Here is a 20,866-nt window from a genome sequence, read left to right as displayed (position 1 = left end):
ACTGGAAAGACTTATGGAAGCACAACCCAGAGTTTTGAAATTAATCTACTTTTCATATCAGAAGAGCTGGCAATAGGAGTTAAATAGCAATAGTGAAACACTTAAGAGGGGCAAACAGCCCTTTAAAAGAGACTGGATGTTGCCCAAAGTCACTAAAATATTTATCCTTCACACTTACCAAATTACAGAAGCTAGTATCATATTTCTGTTGTTTGTAAATGGCTCAATGGGAGGTTCACCTAGAAGCAAAGATGCCAGAATTGCTCCACCAAAACAGGAAAGCATACCGCTGAACCAACATGCAAATGGACTGCGATGTGCAACTTGTATTACACCTGTAGCATGGAAGATTAAAACATCGGTTTTAGGAAAACAAAGCAAACACATTTCATTCAAGCCAGTGTATCGCTAATGATTACAGACCACAAACTAATTATATTAACTTTATTCACTAACATTAACAAAAATGTGAAAATTAGACAATTATACTAATGTAGGTATTAGGAATTACAAAGGAAGTTGCAATTTGTCTGAGTGAATGAATAAAATTATTTTCACTTCTGTCACCAAGCTTCAAGATCTTCTCTCTTTACCGTCCCTCAGTTAACACTCAAGCTTTGCACTAGAAAGCACAAACAAGTTTTACATTTCCCAACAGCTAACATGCCTGATTAGGTAAGAATATTTTGGGGAAATCTGTGTAATAACTACACCAAAGATTACAGGTTTCCCCTGCCATCCGAAGATAGAGCATTCCTATGAAACGGTTCGTAAGCCGAAATGTCGTAAAGCGAAGATACAATTACCATTTATTTATATGGGAAAATTTTGTGAGCGTTCGCAGACCCAAAAATAACCTACCAAATCATGCCAAATAACACATAAAACCTAAAATAACAGTAACATATAGTAAAAGCAGGAATGATATGATAAATACACAGCTTATATAAAGTAGAAATACTTTTCCACAATCGTGGCGAAAATCTCACACAAGTGCTGTTGGCAAAACCACGGCACAAGCGCTCTCCAGTAACCTTTAAGCTATAAAGCTGCCAAATCATACCAAATAACACATAAAAATACACAGCCTATGTAAAGTAGAAATACTTTTCCACAATCATTGCTGAACTGTTCTCCATAGCAAAAATCTCGCGCAAGCGCCATCGGCAGAAAATCTCACGCAAGCGCTGTTGGCAAAAACATGGCGCAAGCACTCTTCAGTAACCTTTAAGCTATGAAGCTGCCAAATCATACCAAGTAACACATAAAAATACACAGCCTATATAAAGTAGAAATAATGTATGTACAGTGTATCACTTACGGGAATCGGGAAGACAGCGCCGAGCACACTGATGATGGTGTGTTAGACTGAGTCGTTGCAGGTTGGGTGGTGCAGTGGCCCCCACCCTCCGGGCCACCAACCGATACATTGCCGCGAAGCACGCAGGGGTGCAGTGGTAGTCGGGAGGCACACAGCACATCTTTAAGAAAAAAGCCGAAATAAACATGCTAATTAATTAGGTGCTGCCTGACACGTAATTGTCGCTCCAGATCAGTGCCGATTGCGTCATCTCTGATCTGGGCCGACATTTACGTGTGGGGTGGCACCTAATTAATTAGCATGTTTATTTCCGCATTTTTCTTAAAGGTGTGCTGTGTGCCTCCCGGCTACTGCTGCGTTCTCCGCGAATTGGTACAGTATCTGTCCGCGACCTGGGTGTTGGGGTGGTGGAACACTGGGGTGTAATCTTGTCATCTGTTTCCATTAGAGCAGGCAGCTCATCTTCTCCTATGACTGCCCCCCTCAATGTCAAAGTTCGAGGTTTGTCGTCTGCTATGGTTGATGTGGAAGGCTTGCTTGACTGCTGAGCCTCGCACACTTTTCTATCACACAGTTCTTTGTAAGGACTCAAAACATCTTGCAAATATCCCCTAAACCTACGTACCCCCTCAAAATTAAAGTCGTACTTTATCATTACTTATTCGGTTTCGATTGTTATCCTTTCCTCTTCCAATTGCATCAGCTCTTCATCTATCAGTTCTTGGTCATGGGATGCCAAAACCTCTTCAACATCATCTTCATCAACTTCCACAAGCCAAACTCACGCTGTCCTTGCTTCGTTCACCACGATCGAAACGCTTAATTATGTCTAGTTTTACGCTAAGTGTAACACCCTTACGAGCTCTTTCAGGCTTTTCCGACACCATAGAACTCATCCTGCAAACAGCTGCTCACAGGCATGTGCTTAAGCAATGCCGGCGGGAATCCGGGGGAGAGCAGCTGCTCGGGGCACACGCTGCCTTTTATCGCGCGCTGAATTTTTTTCGTAACAGTGAAAACACCTTCTGAAAGTGAAAACAGGGTACTAACGTAGGTCTTTCGTAACAGTGAGGTTTCGTAAAGCGAACGTTTGAAAAGCAGGGGACACCTGTATTTCACTTCACAACTTTACAAGCAATAGAACTCTCAAAATGAAACCAAACAAAATGAGATAATTCAAAGAAAAAACAAGACGACTGAATGAAATTTGCACCTTCCCATTGTTGATCATCTTCTTTATTAATCCTCTTTATCACCTAGAACAGGGGTGTCAAACTCATTTTAGGTCACGTGCCGGATTGGGCAAAATGTGACTTCATGTGGGCTGGATCAGTTGTGCACTCGTACTCCCACAGCTTTCGTTGCCTTCGTTTTTTCAACCTGCTCTCATGTGTCTCAGTCTCTGCTATAACTACAAAATGTTTCACTTTACGAATTTCATTTCTTATTAAGATTGCCTAGCAAGCATTATTTTTTATGATTGGTATTAACTTACAGTCGTAGACTACAAGAAAGTTGTGATGAGAGAAAGAAAAAACGATGCTATTTTGGCTAAGATTGTTTTGGGATCCACGCCCTTTCCATTAGTAAACCATCTGAAATAAAACATTAGCAGATACAAATGTAGACCTAACAAAACAAATTGTAAATGCAGGCTACAGAACTGCACCTAATTTTTACCAGCCTGCTTCCAGCAATCAAACTCAGACAATGAACACAGTTAGCCTCTAATTTTTATTTAGGTGATCACATTTACAATAGAATAGTCAGAAAATGAATGAATCACAATATTATGACACTCAATATTTCATAATGCATTTTGCTTACATGTAGCAGTGCATCGAACAGTGTCACTCATTTTTCACTTGCTGCTTCCAGACACCTGACACCTCTTGGCTTTAACCAGCCTGTCAACATCAGGGACCAGTTTCTGGGCAGTTGTGATTTTCATAATGTCACTTAGATGTCTGTGTGTCAGCTGCGAGCACAGTTTGGATTTGTTAATGTTCATTATGGAGAACGCCTGCTCACAGAGATATGTTGTCCCGAACATGCAAAGGATCTTTGAGGCAAAGTCTGTCATCTTGGGGTACATCAGTCCCAGGTATTGATAGAATGAGTCCAGACCCACAGTCTCAAATTTATATTTCAAAGCGAGTTACACTGAATTTCAATTAGTTCCATTTGGAGTTCCTCCGGCACATCTGATGCTGCACTGACGGCAAACGGCGAGCAAAATAGTGAGGATTCCTTCTTGGGCTGTGTGAAGACTTGGAAACGATTCTGAAACTCACTTTTCAGCCGTGATATTTTGTCCTTGTACCTGTCCATGTTGTCATTATTCCCATGAGCGACACACACAGACTGCAAAGAGGGGAAGTGAGCTGGGTTGCTCCGGGATAGTTGCATCTCCCACAGGCCTACTTTAATTTGAAAGGCATGAATGCTGTCATAGTATTCGGTAACAAGTTTGTTGCGGCCTTGTATGTTAACATTAAGTACATTTAACTGCTCTGTTATATCCAACAAAAATGCAAGATCATGAAGCCAGTCTGGGTCATCCAACTCTGCCACTGGCTTTCCTTTCTCGTTCATGAATAGTCCAATTTCCGCACGTAATTGAAAAAAATGTTTGGGCACAACCCCTCTGCTCAACCAGCGGACTTCAGTGTGGTAGGGTAGGCCGTGTCCAATATTACTTTCGGACAAAAGAGTGTCAAATTGCCGATGGTTGAGTCCCTTGGCTCCAATAAAATTAACCATTTTGATTACTACATCCATGACATTGTCCATCTTCAGGCTCCTGCTACATAACGCCTCTTGGTGTATAATACAATGAAAATTACAGAATTCCTGCTCTGGATTCTCTGTGTGAACTTTCTCTCTGAGTTTCACAACAACACCTGCTTTTTCCCGACCATGGACGGTGCGCCATCTGTTGCCACGCTGACAGCGTGACTCCAGTCAACCCGCAGCCTGTCCAAGGCCTTGACGAGACTGGAGAAAACGTCGCTCGCCGTTGTGGTGTTTGTCATGGGCACCATCTCCACAAAGTCCTCTGTGACGGTCAAAGATGCATCAACACCACGAATAAATCAGTCACGTCGGTGCTCTCATCAATTGCAATAGAGAAGGCAATAAATGACTTCACTTTGTCTTTTAGTTGACTGTTCAAATCTCCTGCAAGGTCCCCAATTCTCTCTGCCACAGCATTTCTTGACAAGCTGATATTATCAAAAGCTTGTCTCTTCTTAGGGCTTACCAGCTCAGCCGCCATCAGCATGCATGCTTTGATGAATTCTCCCTCTGAGTATGGCTTCGACGCAGCAGCTATTTTGTTGGTAATAACATAGCTGGCCTTGACAGCTCCATCATGAGTCTCTCGACTTTTGGTGAACACTGATTGCTGTTTTTTCAGAGCTGCTTCAAGCTCATTCACCTTTCGCGTTCCGAGTCGTCCTGCATACTTGTCATATTTTTCTCCGTGTGATGTCTCATAGTGTCGTTTGATATTGTACTCTTTTGCCACAGCCACTTGCTGCAAGCATATCAGACACACAGGTTTGCCATTGACCTCACAGAAGAAAAAAAGATCTTTCCAGTTATCGTTGAATATCCGACCTTCGATGTCAACTTTTCTTTTCTTGGAAAGCATTTTGAACCACAGCAGCAAACAGTCTCAGCCTTGCTACATGTGTTACTTACCTGAGTACTCTGTGTGTTTATACTGTGTCTGACAACATAGCTGGGGCCTTAGTAGTCTTCAGTGCAGGGTGGTAGGTGCTCATGCACAGCAGGTGGTTAACTGCCACCTATTGATTTCTAAGTACACAACAAGCTGCGGGCGCAGCAGGTGGCACGGACAGTGGTGGGAGAGAGAGCAGCAAGGGAGAGAGAGTGGCTGCTGTACAGATACATAATAAATAGTCATGAATATACTTTTTTTCCCCCAAATCATTCCACGGGCCAGTACTTTGACACCCCTGACCTAGAAGGATCACCTCGCTTCCCTTCAAGTCAAGCAATTTTGATTTGGAAATATCAGGTTTCTGCTGACCTACCCTTGGGACCTACCTTTGATTCTGATTCTGAACATGCACTTGTGGGCTCAATCCTCCAAAGATTAGCAAAACATAGTACAGTACAAGAATTGCCATAAGTGGCCATTTCTGGCCCCAAATGGCCATGACAGACAGAGCTCCATCCCCAAAAGATAAGAAATGGTCAGCATCATTTATCATTTTGAGAAAAGGCAGAAGGGCTACTGTAATGGATTGTTAATAAAGTCTTAAAATGTAATCTGTGCTAAAAGACTGAGGGAAATGTTCACTGAGGTAATATTAAAAATAAACACCAAAAATGCAGGAACTTTAAAAACATGGCCGATTTATCTATTTTTGATTCTCAATAAGTGCCATTCCTGCCAACTACAAAGCCTTTTCTGGTTCCACGCTTACCCAAAGGGTGAATTTCTGATTTCTATTTAAAGGAATGGAATAAACTAACAATTAACAAGCTGCTAGTGATGTAAACCCTGATGCCTCATTTAAGTGGAAACTTCATTTGATACCAGTCATTAAAAGATAGAAGTTGATGGCATCAACATCTAGTCCTGCTCCTTGTTGTGCATGCACATGCACATATCATAAGTGGCTGCTGTTTGGACAATCTAAATGCTGAGCCAGATGGATTGAAAATGCAGAGGTCAGGATCAGAGGTGAGGGTCAGGCCAGTTCAGCTCGCTACTCTGCAATATTGACTCTGCTCTTTGCTGCACTGAGGCAGAGGCTGTAGGCCTGCTCTAGCTGCTCCAGGTTTCATGTCTGTGGGCTCCGCGACATTTACTGCACAATGTGCTGAACTGAGGCTGAGGTGGTGGCCTGCTCTGGGCTTCATACCCAAGGACTCACTTTCATTATAAATGCTATTTGCTTACACTAACTGTTTGCACAATTTGCTTTTTTTTCTCTGCCAACTGGGTGTTTGTTGCTCTTTTTTTAAAAAAATGGGTCCTTTTGGGTTTTTGTTTTGTGACTGCCTGAAAGGAAACGAATCTCAAGGTTGTATAATGTATACATAAGTACTTTGATAACAAAGTGCTTTGATCTTTAATATTCTTATTCTGCTTGAATGTCCAATGTTTCGATACAATCACTTAGATGTTCTGAAAGACTGGAAGGACGAGATTGATAATAGCATGGACTATACCAAGGGCAGTACTTTGCATTGTGATCAGTCGTACAGAGTTGAATATCACAGCCAGGGATTCCGAGATTGATGACTAAAGATTGTGAAGATCAGCTGTACAACCCAGACAGAATAACTTCATAAACTCTGGCAATTATAGGTACACTGCTAGTAGGCTTTGAAATCTCTGCACTGTTGTTAATTACCCCGGTGTCAAGAACGTGAAACTTCCTACCTAGCAACACCATGAGAATGGATTGCAGCAATTTAAGGCACCACCAGCTTCTCATGAACAATACCTCTCATAAAATAAAAATCATTTTTATCATGGATTTAGAAGACCTATAGTCTGTAAGTGCTCTGTGAAGCGGGCTCCTCTACAGTAGTCAACAGCAAAGCTAATTCTGGGCAAAACTAAAAATAAAATGATGTAGTGATGTGGCTACTGCTGTATCCTTGTTTTTGGGCCTCCATTCGGAGTATTTAAATACCGTTCACAAGTTGCTACATTATGACAATCCTGCTGGTGCCACTGTTGAGCTTGGTTAGACATGTTAAGCATCACTCATTGCTGCTAATTGGCATAGACACTTTCCACTGTACTGTGAAGATAGTAATCCAAATAAAAAGTCCAATTTAATAATTGGAAAATGAGAAATTTAGTCTTTAATCATTTTTGAGAATCTTAGTATCACCATTCATGGTTAAAGGAAAACATTAAACATGACATTTAAGAAAAAGTTTATAATTGCACAGAAGTGGTGGCAGGTCAAAGGTTGAAAAGAACATAAGAGACAATAACAATTGGGCAAGGAATTAAAAAACAAATTAGACTATATTTATGGCCAACTTAATTGTATAAAAACAATAGTAAGAGATTCTAAAGAGTTTTGAAACTGATAAAAGTGCTGGTCCTATTAGTGAGTCTGAGGAGTTAATAATGAGAACAAGGAGAAGGGAAATGAATTAAACAGGTATTTTCACTATAGTGGATAAAAATTACATCAAATGGGAAAAACTCAGGAAAATTACAACCACCAGGAAACATTTAAAACTTTGCAATGGATAGTCCCAAGCTCAGCTACAAAAAGAACAGGGTTAGATATGGGGCTAGTAACCCCATCCCATAAAAACCCAGAGCTACAGAAGCTCCCAAGTCCTCATCCCTGGGAGAGGAAGGCTACCAAGAAGACTGGCTACAACTGGGGACAGACACCTGAAAGACTGGCCTAAGAAAGAGGACATTGGCAGCCGAAGCCCCAGAACAGATGGTGGGCTTAAGATGGAAACGTTTAAGCAAATTATTGCAACCACCAGTCAACAACTCTCCAGGTTATGATACATTTCATTTGGTGGTTATTGGCTAGTGAGAAACCGATAAATTTTAATTTTCCAAAACTCCTCCGATTCATAGAGGTTCTACTAGATTGGAAATTAGCAATCGTAACACCTTTATTCAAAACAGGACACAGAAAGCCACAGGTTAGCTAGCTTAATAGGGCTAGCTGATGGAAAAAAAATATCAAGATATCAGCCAAAGTCAATGTGGTTTTGTCAAAGAAATCATATTTGACTGAAAATTTTGAAATCTTTGAAAAAAGATATGCTATGGATAAACAACTACAGCTCAACATTCAATACCATCATCCCCTCAAAATTAATCAATAAGCTCAAAGACCTTGGCCTCAATACCTGCCATTGGAAACAACAGGAATTCTGCAGATGCTGGAAATTCAAGCAACACACATCAAAGTTGCTGGTGAACGCAGCAGGCCAGGCAGCATCTCTAGGAAGAGGTACAGTCGACGTTTCAGGCTGAGACCCTTCGTCAGGACTAACTGAAGGAAAAGTTAGTAAGAGATTTGAAAGTGGGAGGGGGAGATCCAAAATGATAGGAGAAGACAGGAGGGGGAGGGATGGAGCCAAAAGCTGGACAGGTGATTGGCAAAAGGGATATGAGAGGATCATGGGACAGGAGGCCCAGGGAGAAAGACAAGGGGGGGGGGAACCCAGAGGATGGGCAAGGGGTATAGTCAGAGGGACAGAGGGAGAAAAAGGAGAGTGAGAGAAAGAATGTGTGTATAAAAATAAATAACGGATGGGGTACGAGGGGGAGGTGGGGCATTAGCGGAAGTTAAAGAAGTCAATGTTCATGCCATCAGGTTGGAGGCTACCCAGAAGGAATATAAGGTGTTGTTCCTCCAACCTGAGTGTGGCTTCATCTTTACAGTAGAGGAGGCTGTGGATAGACAGGTCAGAATGGGAATGGGATGTGGAATTAAAATGTGTGGCCACTGGGAGATCCTGCTTTCTCTGGCGGACAGAGCGTAGGTGTTCAGCAAAGCGGTCTCCCAGTCTGCCATTGGATCCTGGACTTCCTCATTTGCAGACCCCAGTTAGTTCAGATTGGCAACATCTCCTCCACAATCTCCAACAGCACAGGTGCACCACAAGACTGTGTCTTCGCCCCCTGGCCTGCTTACCTTACATTTATGACTGTATGGATAAGCACAACTCCAATGCCATATTCAAGTTTGCTGATGACACTGCTGTCATAAGCCAAATCAAAGGTGATAATGAATCAACATGTAAGAGGGAAATTGAAAATCTGGCTCAGTGGTGTCATAACAACAACAGCCAATTATAGATTACAGGAAAAGGAAACCAGAGGTCAATGAGCCAGTTCCCATCAAAGGATTAGGGGTGGAGAGGGTTGGCAAGTTTAAATTACTAGGTGTTACTATTTCAGTGAACCTGTCCTGGGCCCAGCACATAAGCGCAATTACAAAGAAAGCACAGCAGCACTTGTACTTCCTTTGAAGTCTGGAAGATTCGGTATGACATCTAAAGCTTTGACAAACTTCTATAGCTGTGTGATGAAGAGTATATTGACTGGCTGCATCACACCCTGGTATGCAAACACCAAAGCCCTTTAATGGAACACAAGAACATAAGATATCGGAGCAAGAGTAGGCTATCTGGTCCATCGAGCCTGCTCTGCCATTCAACAAGATCATGGCTGATCTGACCATCTCCACCTACCTGCCTTTTCCCCATAACCCTTAGTTCCCCTACTATGCAAAAATCTATCCAACTTTGTCTTAAATATATTTACTGAGGTAGCCTCCACTGCTTCATCAGGTAGAGAATTCCACAGATTCACCACTCTTTGGGAAAAGCAATTCCTCCTCCTCTCCATCCTAAATTTACTCTCTCAAATCTTGAGGCTATGTCCCCTAATTCTAGAAAAATCCTACAAAAGCAATGGATATGGTCCAGCCAATCATAGGTAAAGCCCTCCCAACCACTGAGCATATCTACATAAAATGCTGTCGCAAAAAAAGCAGCATCCATCATCGGGGTCACCCCCTTACCATCCATGACATACGCGCTTCTTGCTGCTGCCATCAGGAAGAACGTACAAGAGCCTTGGGACTCCCTGAACCTGGTGCTGTAACACTTACTACCCTCAACCATTTGAACCAAATGGGATTACTTCAGTTGCCCATAATTGAAATGTTCCCATAACCAATGGACTTGCATTCAAGGACACTTCATCTCATGCTCTCAATATTTATTGCTTATTTATTATTATTATTTCTTCTTTTTGTATTTGCACGGTTTGTTGCCTTCTGCACTCTGCTTGAACACCCTAGCTGGATAGTCTTTCACTGATTCTGTTACAGTTATTACTCTATAGATTTATTGAGTGTGCCCACAAGAAAATGAATCTCTAGGTTGTATATGGTGACGTACGTGTACTTTGATGATAAAATTTACTTTGAACTTTGAAGAAACAGGTACTTTAGCACAGTGATCGGTGTCTTACCATTTGTAATTTATATAAAAGGCATTGAATGAATACTTGTTACATTTCCTGAGGATACAGAGTCGTAAGATGTGAAGTTAATGGTGGTGCAAGCTTGAGGAGCAAAGTAGCCTCTTTCTACTCCTAAAATCACATTTTTTTATTCAGCATCAGGTTCAAAATTCAACAGTGACGGAAGAATGGCAGTATTATTTCAAGTCAGGATGATGTGCAACAAGGAGAGACAATACGCAGGTGGCTTGCGCCTTTCACCTGAATCTTATCCTTGGTGCAGAGGTTCTGTGTGATTGGGTGAAACTTTCAAAGCAGAAGTGAGCAACTTAAATGTATTTTATTAATGTTGTATGTTTCAGTCACTGAATGCTAATGGTAGAAAGAACATTTAGGAAGATGGAATTTTCATTCACCTAATTGAGCGCAGTTTCAACTACTCAAGAAACTCAACATCATCCAGAACAACCGATCACCTTAATAATATCCATCGACCACTTTAAAATATTCATTCCTATGACCACAGCCACGTCATTACAACAGTGAGCCTACAATATGCATTTCAACAGAATCTCCCAAACCCCCGTGTACTATCTTGCTTTGAAATTAGTACTGCCATTCCTCCTTCATCTCTGAATCTAAATCTTGGAACTTCCTAACCAATATCCAAAAGGATTTCAGCAATTCAAGATGGATCAACATCATCATTTCAAAGAAAATTAGGAATGGGCAATGAATGCTAGCCTTGCCAAATTGTGAAGTGAATGAAAGAAAAATGATCTATCATAAAATTCTTATTCCAACAAACATAGTACTTTGAAGGTGCTCAACTAGCAGATTTTCCACTATCAGATATCTTCAATTTTATTTTTAAGGTTTTTACAGTAGGATAACATATTTTTCACTGAAACTGGTGAGTAAAAAGATGCACCGAAAACAGTGCTAGCAAGTGAAAAGGGAACATGAGAACCAGGACCCTTAGCTTACTCTCAAAATATTACGGATGTAATATTTAAAATGCCATGCTGGTCTGTCCTTAAAAGGTATCAAGTCTCTTGAGCCTTATTGGAGTTGCTTTCACCCTTACAAATTGAAAATATTCCATTACATTTCTGACTTCCCCTTTGTAGATAGTAGTAAAGCTTCTGGGTTTCAGGAAGCGAGTCTGTCAGTCACTACAAGATATTTATACTACTGGCCTCCCAATAACTAACAGAACATAGAGGGACATATACATATCCACAATATGGAATACTGTAAAAGTAACAGAATTGTTATAGTGGGTAATTTTAACTTCCCCAATATTGCCAACTAGTGGAATGATGCTGCAGCAACAACCTGACACTCAACATCAATAAGACAAAAGAGCTGATTGTGAACTTCAGGAAGGGTAAGACAAAGGAGCACATACCAATCCTCATAGATGGATCAGAAGTGGAGAGAGTGAGCAGCTTCAAGTTCCTCAGTGTCAAGATCTCTGAGGATCTGACCTGGTCACAACATATCGATGTAGTTATAAAGAAGGCAAGACAGTGGCTATACTTTATTAGAAATTTGAAGAGATATGGCATGTTAACAATTACGCTCAAAAACTTCTACAGTTGTACCATGGAGAGCATCCTGATAGGCTGCATCACTGTCTGGTATGGACGGGCTACTGCACATTACCGAAAGAAGCTGCAGAAGGTTGTAAATCTAGTCAGCTCCATCTTGGGTACTAGCCTACAAAGTACCTAGAACATCTTTAGGGAGTGGTGTCTGAGAAAGGCAGCCTCCATTATTAAGGACCTCCAGCACCCAGAGCATGCCCTTTTTTCACTGTTACCATCAGGTAGGAGATACAGAAGCCTGAAGGCATACACTCAGCAATTCAGCAACAGCTTCTTCCCCTCTGCCACCCGATTCCTAAATGGATATTGAAGCTTTGGACACTACCTCACTTTTTAAAAATATACAGTATTTCTGTTTTTGCACATTCTTTTAAGTCTATTCAATATACGTAATTGATTTACTTGTTTATTTATGATTATGTTTCATTTTATTTATTATTATTTTTTCTCTCTCTGCTAGATTATGTATTGCATTGAACTGCTGCTGCGAAGTTAACAAATATCACGTCACATGCCGGTGCTAATAAACCTGACTCTGATTCTGATATTGACAGCAATTTCCTCAGTGCAAGAGGCTTAGATGAGGCAGAATCATTTCAGTGCAGTCAGGAGGGTTTCTTGAAACAATCTGTAGATAGTCCAAGACAAGAGACCATATTGGACCTTATTTTGGGATTGTGCCAGGCCAGGTCTTTAAGTAACAACACATTTTGGGAATAGTGATGACAACTCCTTGAGTTTTAAGATAGTTACGAGTAGGGATATGTCTGTACCTTGTGGGAAAATACTAAATTTGGAAAGGAAAATTACAGTACCTACAAGTAATTATTACTTCTGTCTAACCACAAGTGAATGCCTTACAGTCTAAAAGCAAGTAATCGTCTTAGTCGTTTTTCTTGTGATCGCAAGACCCTGTTGTACATTGTTAATGTGGAATACTGCAAGTCTAATTCACTGGTTTATTGGTGGATGGCAGGAGCACAGCATGGCCTCAGTCATAACAAGGACTAGCCTCAAGCCACAGTGTTGCCTGTTGACAGCTGCCCAGGAGAGAGATATCGAAGTCAGTAAGCTCCATCAGAGCGCCAGAGACAGTGTGGCACCGTTTCCAATCTGGAGTTGGTGCTGCCCACCAGTGTTCACTTGGCAGAAGACAATCTGTACTGTGTTCAAATGCAGACTGCTGCAACATTCATGGACTCAAGAGATTTTGAATTTTTTTTCGTGTGACTGTATTTTATTGTTATCTTATATATGCTATACATGTTGGTACTGTGTTTTGCACCTTGGTCCTGGAGTAATGCTGTTTCATTTGGTTGAATAATAATTAAACTTGAATTTGAACTATATTATTATGTAGGAGGTAGGAGGTGTTTTTTTGATAAGAAGCTGCCATCAGACAAAACCACATCTGACACATGGGAGCAATTGAAAACATTGTTGCAGATAGCTAACTTGGTGAAAATGGCACTCAGCACACTGGCCTTCACCAGACAGGGCACCAAATACAGTAATTGGGACTACATGCTGCATACGTAAATGTTGTTTGCGAGGCCACTCTTTGTGGAGTTTTGGTCACCCTATTATAGGAAAAGTATGTTTAAACTGGACAAAATGCAGAAAAGATTTACCAGGACTAGAGCTCCTGAGTACATGCATTTAAGGTGCGAGGCATAAAGTTTACAGAAGATCTAGAAACATTGGTGGCATCCGTTAGTCTCGCGAGACCATGAATCTGCGCCTGGAAAGTCCTGCTTCAGTCTGCGTTGGTAGAGCAGCGTCTGCTGTGGCTGTAGAGGCCCACTCGAGAGTGGCAGTCTCGACTGCAGTGACTGCACTTGAAGGTGCTGTCCTCCAGTGTTGCCTTGGTGGCGTTTTTTCGGCAAGTGCACTTTTCTTCAGCAGCAAGCCTCAGCTTCTCTTCTCCTCTTTTTAGACCTCTGCATAGTTCCGGCCTCCAGTGAGGGTGATCGCTTGCAATGTCCTCTCATGTCTCGACATTCATGCTCAGTGCCTTTATGTCTCTCTTGCAGACATCTTTGAAATGAAGATGGGGCCGCCTTTGTGCTCTCTTGCCGGATGCCAGTTCCACGTACAGCAGGTCTTTTGGGATCCTCCCATCTGACATGCGGTGTATGTGGCCCAGCCAGCTGAGACAGCGTTGTTGGAGCAGGGTGAAGAGGCTGGGTATCTGGGCGCAGGCCAGGACCTCATTGTTGGCTACTCGGTCAGTCCTCTTGATGTCCAGGATGCGTCTCAGGCTGCAAAGGTGGAAGGCATTGAGACACCGCTCTTGTCTGTAGTAGAGGCTCCAGGTCTCGCTGCCATAAAGCAGTGCTGAGGTCGCAGGTCCTGTAGACTGCAACCTTGGTGTGCGTTGTCAGCTTTCAGTTCTCCCAGACTCCCTGTCCAGCCTGGCTGCTCGTCCAATCTGTCTGTTGATCTTAGGGTCTAGGGAGGGACTGTCCATGATGGTGGAGCCAAGGTATGTAAACTCGTGAACTACCTCTACCTCATAGTTTCATAGTTGTTGATGGTAATGGCAGTGGGGTGCTCAACGCTTTGGCCCAACACGTTGGTCTTCTTCAGGCTGATGGTCAAGCTGGTCCTGGCAGGCTCTAGAGAAGCTGTCCATGAGGCATTGCAGTTGCTCTTCGGAGTGTATTGCCAGTGCCGCATCGTCTGCAAACAACATGTCCCTGTTGAGTACTTCACGAACCTTGGTTTTCACCCTCAGCCGGGACAAACTGAACAGCCTTCCGTCCGATCTGGTGTGGAGGCAGACACCATCAGTTGATGTTCCAAAGGTGTGCTTCAGCATGACTGCGAAGATGATGCCAAACAGGGTGGGGGCAAGCACACAGCCCTGCTTCACACTGCTGCAGATGTTGAAGGCATCCACAGAAGAGCCGTCAAACTGAACGACACCCTTCATGTCTGTGTGGAATGACTGAACTATCCTGAGGAGCCTCATGGGACAAACAATCCTGACGAGGATTTTGAACACAAGGTCGAAGAAACATAGAAAACCTACAGCACAATACAGGCCCTTCAGCCCACAAAGCTGTGCCGAACATGTCCTTAGCTTAGAACTACCAAGGCTTACCCATAGCCCTCTATTTATCTAAGCTCCATGTATCCATCCAGGAGTCCCTTAAAAGACCCTATTGTATCTGCCTCCACCACCGCCGCTGGCAGCCCATTCCACACATTCACCACTCCCTGTGTAAAAAATCTACTCCTGACATCTCCTCTGTACCTACTTCCAAGCACCTTAGAACTATACCCTTTCATACTAGCCATTTCAGCCCTGGGAAAAAGCCTCTGACTATCCACACGATCAATGCCTCTTCTTATCTTGTACACCTCTATCAGGTCACCTCTCATCCTCCATCGCTCCAAGGAGAAAAGGCCGAGTTCACTCAACCTATCCTCACAAGGCATGCTCCCCAATCCAGTAAATCTCCTCTGCACCCTTCCTATGGTCTCCATGTCCTTCCTGTAGTGAGGCAACCAGAATTGAGCACAGTACTCGAAGTGGGGCCTGACCAGGGTCCTATATAGCCTATACAGTAGCATGCAAAAGTTTGGGCACTCCAGTCATAATTTCTGTTACTGTGAATAACTAAGCGAGTAAAAGATGACCTGATTTCCAAAAGGCATAAAGTTAAAGATGACGCATTTCTTTAATATTTTAAGCAAGTTTACTTTTTTATTTCCATCTTTTACAGTAGTGGATGCCAACCTTTTTAAGCCCAAGATCCCCTACCTCGGCCTTACTGAAAGGCAAGATCAACCCACTAAATCGGTTAGTCACATGCATGCGCACCAGGCAGAAAAGACCAGAAGTAAAACCCCACAACCCGGAAACAACCTCTCTTTACAAACAGCTTTCCGTAGCCAGAGTATTGCCATATTACCATTATCTTAATTAATATTACTTAATTTTTATAATGCTCACATTATACCTTTAATTCTATGTTTCATTATTTAATTTTATTTCAACATGAATTAATAAATGAATAAAAATTGACTGTTGCACTCAGTGTGATGACTGGGGCTGAATACTTTCTGCTAGTTCCCTGAAATTTGGCTCATAACTACAGACAGCCAGTTTGAGACAGTCTGAAGTGTCTGAGAGTAAGACAGCTCCTGTACTTAGATTTCATAATTTTCATCTGTTGCAAGACAGCGCCCTCACAAACCTCCTGACAGACTGAATATTTGAATGGACAGTTTCCTTTGTTAGACTGAATGTTGAATCTGCCACGTTTTTCAGGTGTTTTGTATTGGTAAGCTGTTACTGAGACACTAGTATAAGTTTCAGAGGTACGCAAGGTAATGACACCACTGTTTTTTTGTTTCCCAGTTATTCACATTTGGGGAATTTTGGAATTTAAAGGGGGAGAAGTGTTGTAATGTGAACATTATAAAGATAAATTAATACAGATTAGGATGATGGTAACATAGCAGTACTCCCGCTATGCGGCTACGGAAAGCTGTTTGTACAGCGAGGTTGCTTCCAGGTTGCAGGATTTTACTTCTGGTCTTTTCTACCGCGGTGCATGGCGGGGGAGCTATACACACATGCGCACTGGGCAGAAAGAACGGAACTAAAACCCCGCAATCCAGAAACAATCTCTCTTCACAAACAGCTTTCAGTAGCTGGAGTATTGCTATATTACCATTATCCTAATTACTATTACTTATTTTTATAATGCTCACATTCCAGCAGTATTTGTGTATTTATTTATTTTTCATTTTTTTCAGGATCTACTGGGAAAGTCTCAAAGATTGACCGGTTGGCAACCACTATTTTAGTTTCAAAATAACAAAAAAGGAAAAGGGCCCAAAGCAAAAGTTTGGGCACCCTGCGTGGTCAGTACTTAGTAACACCACCTTTGGCAAGTATCACAGCTTGTAAACGCTTTTTGCAGCCAGCTAAGGATCTTTCAATTCTTGTTTGGGGGATTTTCGCCCATTCTTCCTTGCAAAAGGCTTCTAGTTTTGTGGGGTTCTTGGGTTGTCTTGCATGCATTGCTCTTTTCAGGTCTATCCACAAATTTTCAATGATGTTTAGGTCGGGGGAAAATCCTCTCATCCCAGAAATGAGACTAGTTAATCTATTCTAATCTGTCTTCATTGCTAGTATATCCTTTATTTAATAAGGGGATGAAATTTGTACACAATACCCAATACCGAACTGGAACAATATTTTATCATTCTAAACTTAAACCCTCTTTGCATGAAAGGCCAAGATGCCATCTGTCTTCCCAACCACATCAAGCTCCACAAACATTAATTTAATAGTATCCAGACGAACTGCTTCGATAGCATTCATTGGGGAAGAAATTTGGACATAAGTAAGAATAAAAGAACGTAAGAAATAGCAACAGGTCCCCAAGGCCCCTAAAATAGCAATAGGGGACTCAATTGTAAGGAACATAGTAAGAAGCATTTCTGTGGCCATAATCAAGTCTCCAAGATGGTTCGTTGCTTCCCTCATGCCAGGATAAATGATCTCTCACAGTGAATACAAGACATTCTTAGAGTGGAGAGTGAACAACCAGGGATCGTGGTCCATAAAGGTACCAATGATAGGCAGGAGCAGAAACGTGGTACTACAAAATGAATTTAGGATGTTAGGTAGAAAGTTAAAAAGCAGGACTTCAGAATTGGAATCTCAGGATTACATACACCATATGCTAGTAAGGTAAGAAATGTAGATCAATATGTGGTAAGAAGCTGATACAAGAAGGAGGGCTTCAGATTTATCAATCATTGAGCTCTCTTTCTGGGCAAGTTTAACATGTACAAACAAAATAGTTTGTATAAAACACACAAAATGCTGGAAATCAGCAGGTCAGGCAGCATCTGTGGAGGGGAAGAAACAGTTGACGTTTTCAAGCCAAAACCCTTCTTAGGGACTGATCTCAGTCCGAAAAGTCAACTCTTTATTCCCCTCCATAGATGCTGCCCAACCTGCTCAGTTCCTCCAGCATCTGCAGAATCTCCTGTTTCTAAGGCAGTTTGTATCTCAACTGGTGGACAACCAACATCCATGCTGGGAGGTTTGCTGGTGCTACTCAGGAAGATTTAAACTAGAATGTCAGAGGTATGGGAACTACAGCAGCAGGGCAATATGTGGTGGGTTTGACGGCAAGTAAGATGATACGACAAGAGTGAAAGTTAGGACATTAAGGGACAGGCATAGTGGGACTGATGAGGTACAATGGGTTTATTGCAAAGGTAGGAATATTCTGGGTACGGAGGATGAATTTACTAACTGCATCAGTACATGAAATTACAATGTTATTGCCACTACAAAGACCTGGATGCATAAGGGACAAGACTGGCTGTTCAATGTTCCTGGGTTTTGTTGATTTAGACATGATAAAGGGGGAATAAAAGAGGTGGAGGGGTTGCACTACTGGTAAGGAAAATGTTGCAGCAGTGCTCAAAGAGGACATACTAGATTTGGGTGGAACTCAGAAATAGGTAGGTGCAATTACACTGATGGGATTATACTACTGACCTCCAAATAGTGACTGTGAGGTAAAGAACAGGTATGTGAACAGGTTATGGAAAGGTGCAGAAACAATAGGGTTATTGTAGTGGAGGTCTTTAACTTCCCCAGTATTGATTGGAACTTCCTGAATACAATTTTAGTTCAGGCAGGATTTCTTCAGTGCATCCAAGATGGGTTCTTAAAACAATATTTGACGTCCCACTAAAGGAGGGAAAATACTGGAACTAGTTTTGTGAAATGAGCACACCAGGTGACGGTCCTGATAGTGGACAAATATTCTGAGAATACTGACCACAACTCACTCTACTTTAAAACTGCCAAAGGTAAAGGATAAACTTGGATCTTGCAGGAGAGTATGAGACTTGTAGGGGGCAAATTATGACAGGATAACACAGGATCCAAAGGCCATTGATTAGGACCAATAGCTGTCAAACAAGTCCACATTTGTCACATGGGAGCATCCCCAACCCCACAATCACTCCAGTCATACTGGCCATACTCCCAGCACCCTCTCCCACTCCGATCCCCACACGATGCCTGACCCCCTGGACATTACCCCACCCCTACACCTGTCACCCTGGCTGTTCCCTACTATCCCCACTACGGGCCCCCTGGCTGTTTCCCCACTATCCCTCCCTCCCCCACTCCTGTCTCCCTAACTGTTCTCCCACTGACCATACTCCCACCACCACCACCCTCACCACCCCTGGCCCACTGACCAACCAGTTCCTGCCCTGCTGGCCATGACCGCCCCCCTCCCCCGACCACGTCAGCACACCACGGCTCCTGCCCCGCAGGCCACGGTCCCACCACTCCTCTCCCTCCTCCTCCCCCATCAACAGGAGACCCATCAAGCTGCTCCACCACCCTCCTCCACTCCTGTAGCGGCAGCACTTACCTGGCTGCTCCTTCAGGTTCATGATTGAGAGCGTGTAATGTGCAATGTCGAAAAACGGGTACATGGAAATCCGTGAGAACTGCAGAACGAAATTGCTCAGCCCCAACGATGAAACGATGTCCATTTCGGCCGTTGACTCCCGACGAGTGAAGATTCTCTGGCAGCCGTTTGCGGATGGGCTGTTGAATAAAGCAAGCGAGGCGGCCTCCGGGTGTCGGGTTACGGGCGATAATCCCTGACTTGACACAAGGGGGGATGTCGGCTGAGGCTGGGAGGTGAGCGGCCGCGATCCAGCAAGCGGGATGAGCTGAGGTAAAAAGTCGCCGCTTTGAAAAAGGGGGCGACGCGCGAGCAGCGACGCGCGCACCCCGAACCCGAAACGGAAAAGCCGGAAGGCAGGATGCGCGCATGCGTGCCAGCCGCCCGCACCCGTCTCTGGGAACTGCAGTAACTTGACCCGAGCTCTGAGATTCTGCCGACAACTCCAGCCTTATATGGCAAGTGTTTGTGCCCACCATCGGTGAAAGCAACACTCGGATCGAACTTGATCCAACAGCAGTGAATGCAAGAACGAGCATACAACTTCACCCGTCCCCTACTTATCACAACAATCTGTCCCCACCATGAGAAATAAAACAACTTGACACCAAAACCAAATTACAGCTTGCTCAAACATCAGAAAATACAGGCATAAGTGCATACAATTCTTGAATATTGCAGCAGATTGCTCCCATCAGAAACGCAAAAACCCTACAGCAACCACAACGTGATCCAACATCAGAGTAGGAACAACTTGATCTGTCACTTGAATATCACAACTTTTTTTTATCATTTATTAAGATACAGTACAAGTAGGACCTTCTCCCAGTTTAATTTTAACCTAATCACAGGACAATTTACAATGACAATTACCCACCAATTGGCATGTCTTTGGACTGTGGAGGGAAACTGGAGCATCCAGAGGAAAACCAAAAGGTCACAGGGAGAACATACCAACTTCTTACAGGCAGCGGCAGGAATTGAATCCACATCTTTGGTACTATAGAGCATTGTGCTAACTACTACGCTACCGTGCCACTGTTTGAACCATCACCAGAAATGCAAGAATTTGACACCAGCACCAAGATAAATATGATCCAACATCACAGAAAACAAGAACAATTTGGCCCAACACCTGAATATCACAACTGTTTGCCTACATCATCAGGCATGCAACAACTTGGCCCAACACCAAACTACAGCTTGCTTAAATATCACAATAACCTCTCAATTCGGCAGTCTGATGTACCCACCTCTTTCAAGCAGGCTTCAGTCATACCGGGGCCAAAGAAGAATATGGCAACCTGCCTCAATGATTATCATCCAGTGATGATAAAATGCTTTGAGAGGTTGGTAACAAGCAACTCCTGCCTGAGGAATGACTTGGATCCACTCCAATTTGCCTACCACCACAAGTCGTCGACAGCAGATGCCATTTCATTGGCTCTTCACTCAGCTCTGG

The 20,866-nt window shown here is 42.9% G+C and overlaps 1 protein-coding gene across 1 annotated transcript in view; it reads right to left on the bottom strand.

Moving 5' to 3' along the window:
• Nucleotides 1–19,794, bottom strand: part of LOC134347059 (trimeric intracellular cation channel type B-A-like) — a 43,102-nt gene extending 23,308 nt beyond the window's left edge. The window contains exons 1-2 of the mRNA XM_063049112.1: nucleotides 19,366–19,794; nucleotides 179–335 (exon numbers count right to left, since the gene is read on the bottom strand). Of these exons, the coding sequence (XP_062905182.1) occupies nucleotides 179–335; nucleotides 19,366–19,489 (281 nt within the window). The 5' untranslated portion in view covers nucleotides 19,490–19,794. The remainder of the gene's footprint in view (nucleotides 1–178; nucleotides 336–19,365) is intronic.
• Between the last annotated feature and the right edge of the window lie 1,072 nt (nucleotides 19,795–20,866).

Source organism: Mobula hypostoma, chromosome 5 (assembly GCF_963921235.1).
Source record: "Mobula hypostoma chromosome 5, sMobHyp1.1, whole genome shotgun sequence".
Lineage (NCBI taxonomy): Eukaryota > Metazoa > Chordata > Chondrichthyes > Myliobatiformes > Myliobatidae > Mobula > Mobula hypostoma.
This window is presented reverse-complemented; position numbering and strand designations above follow the sequence as displayed.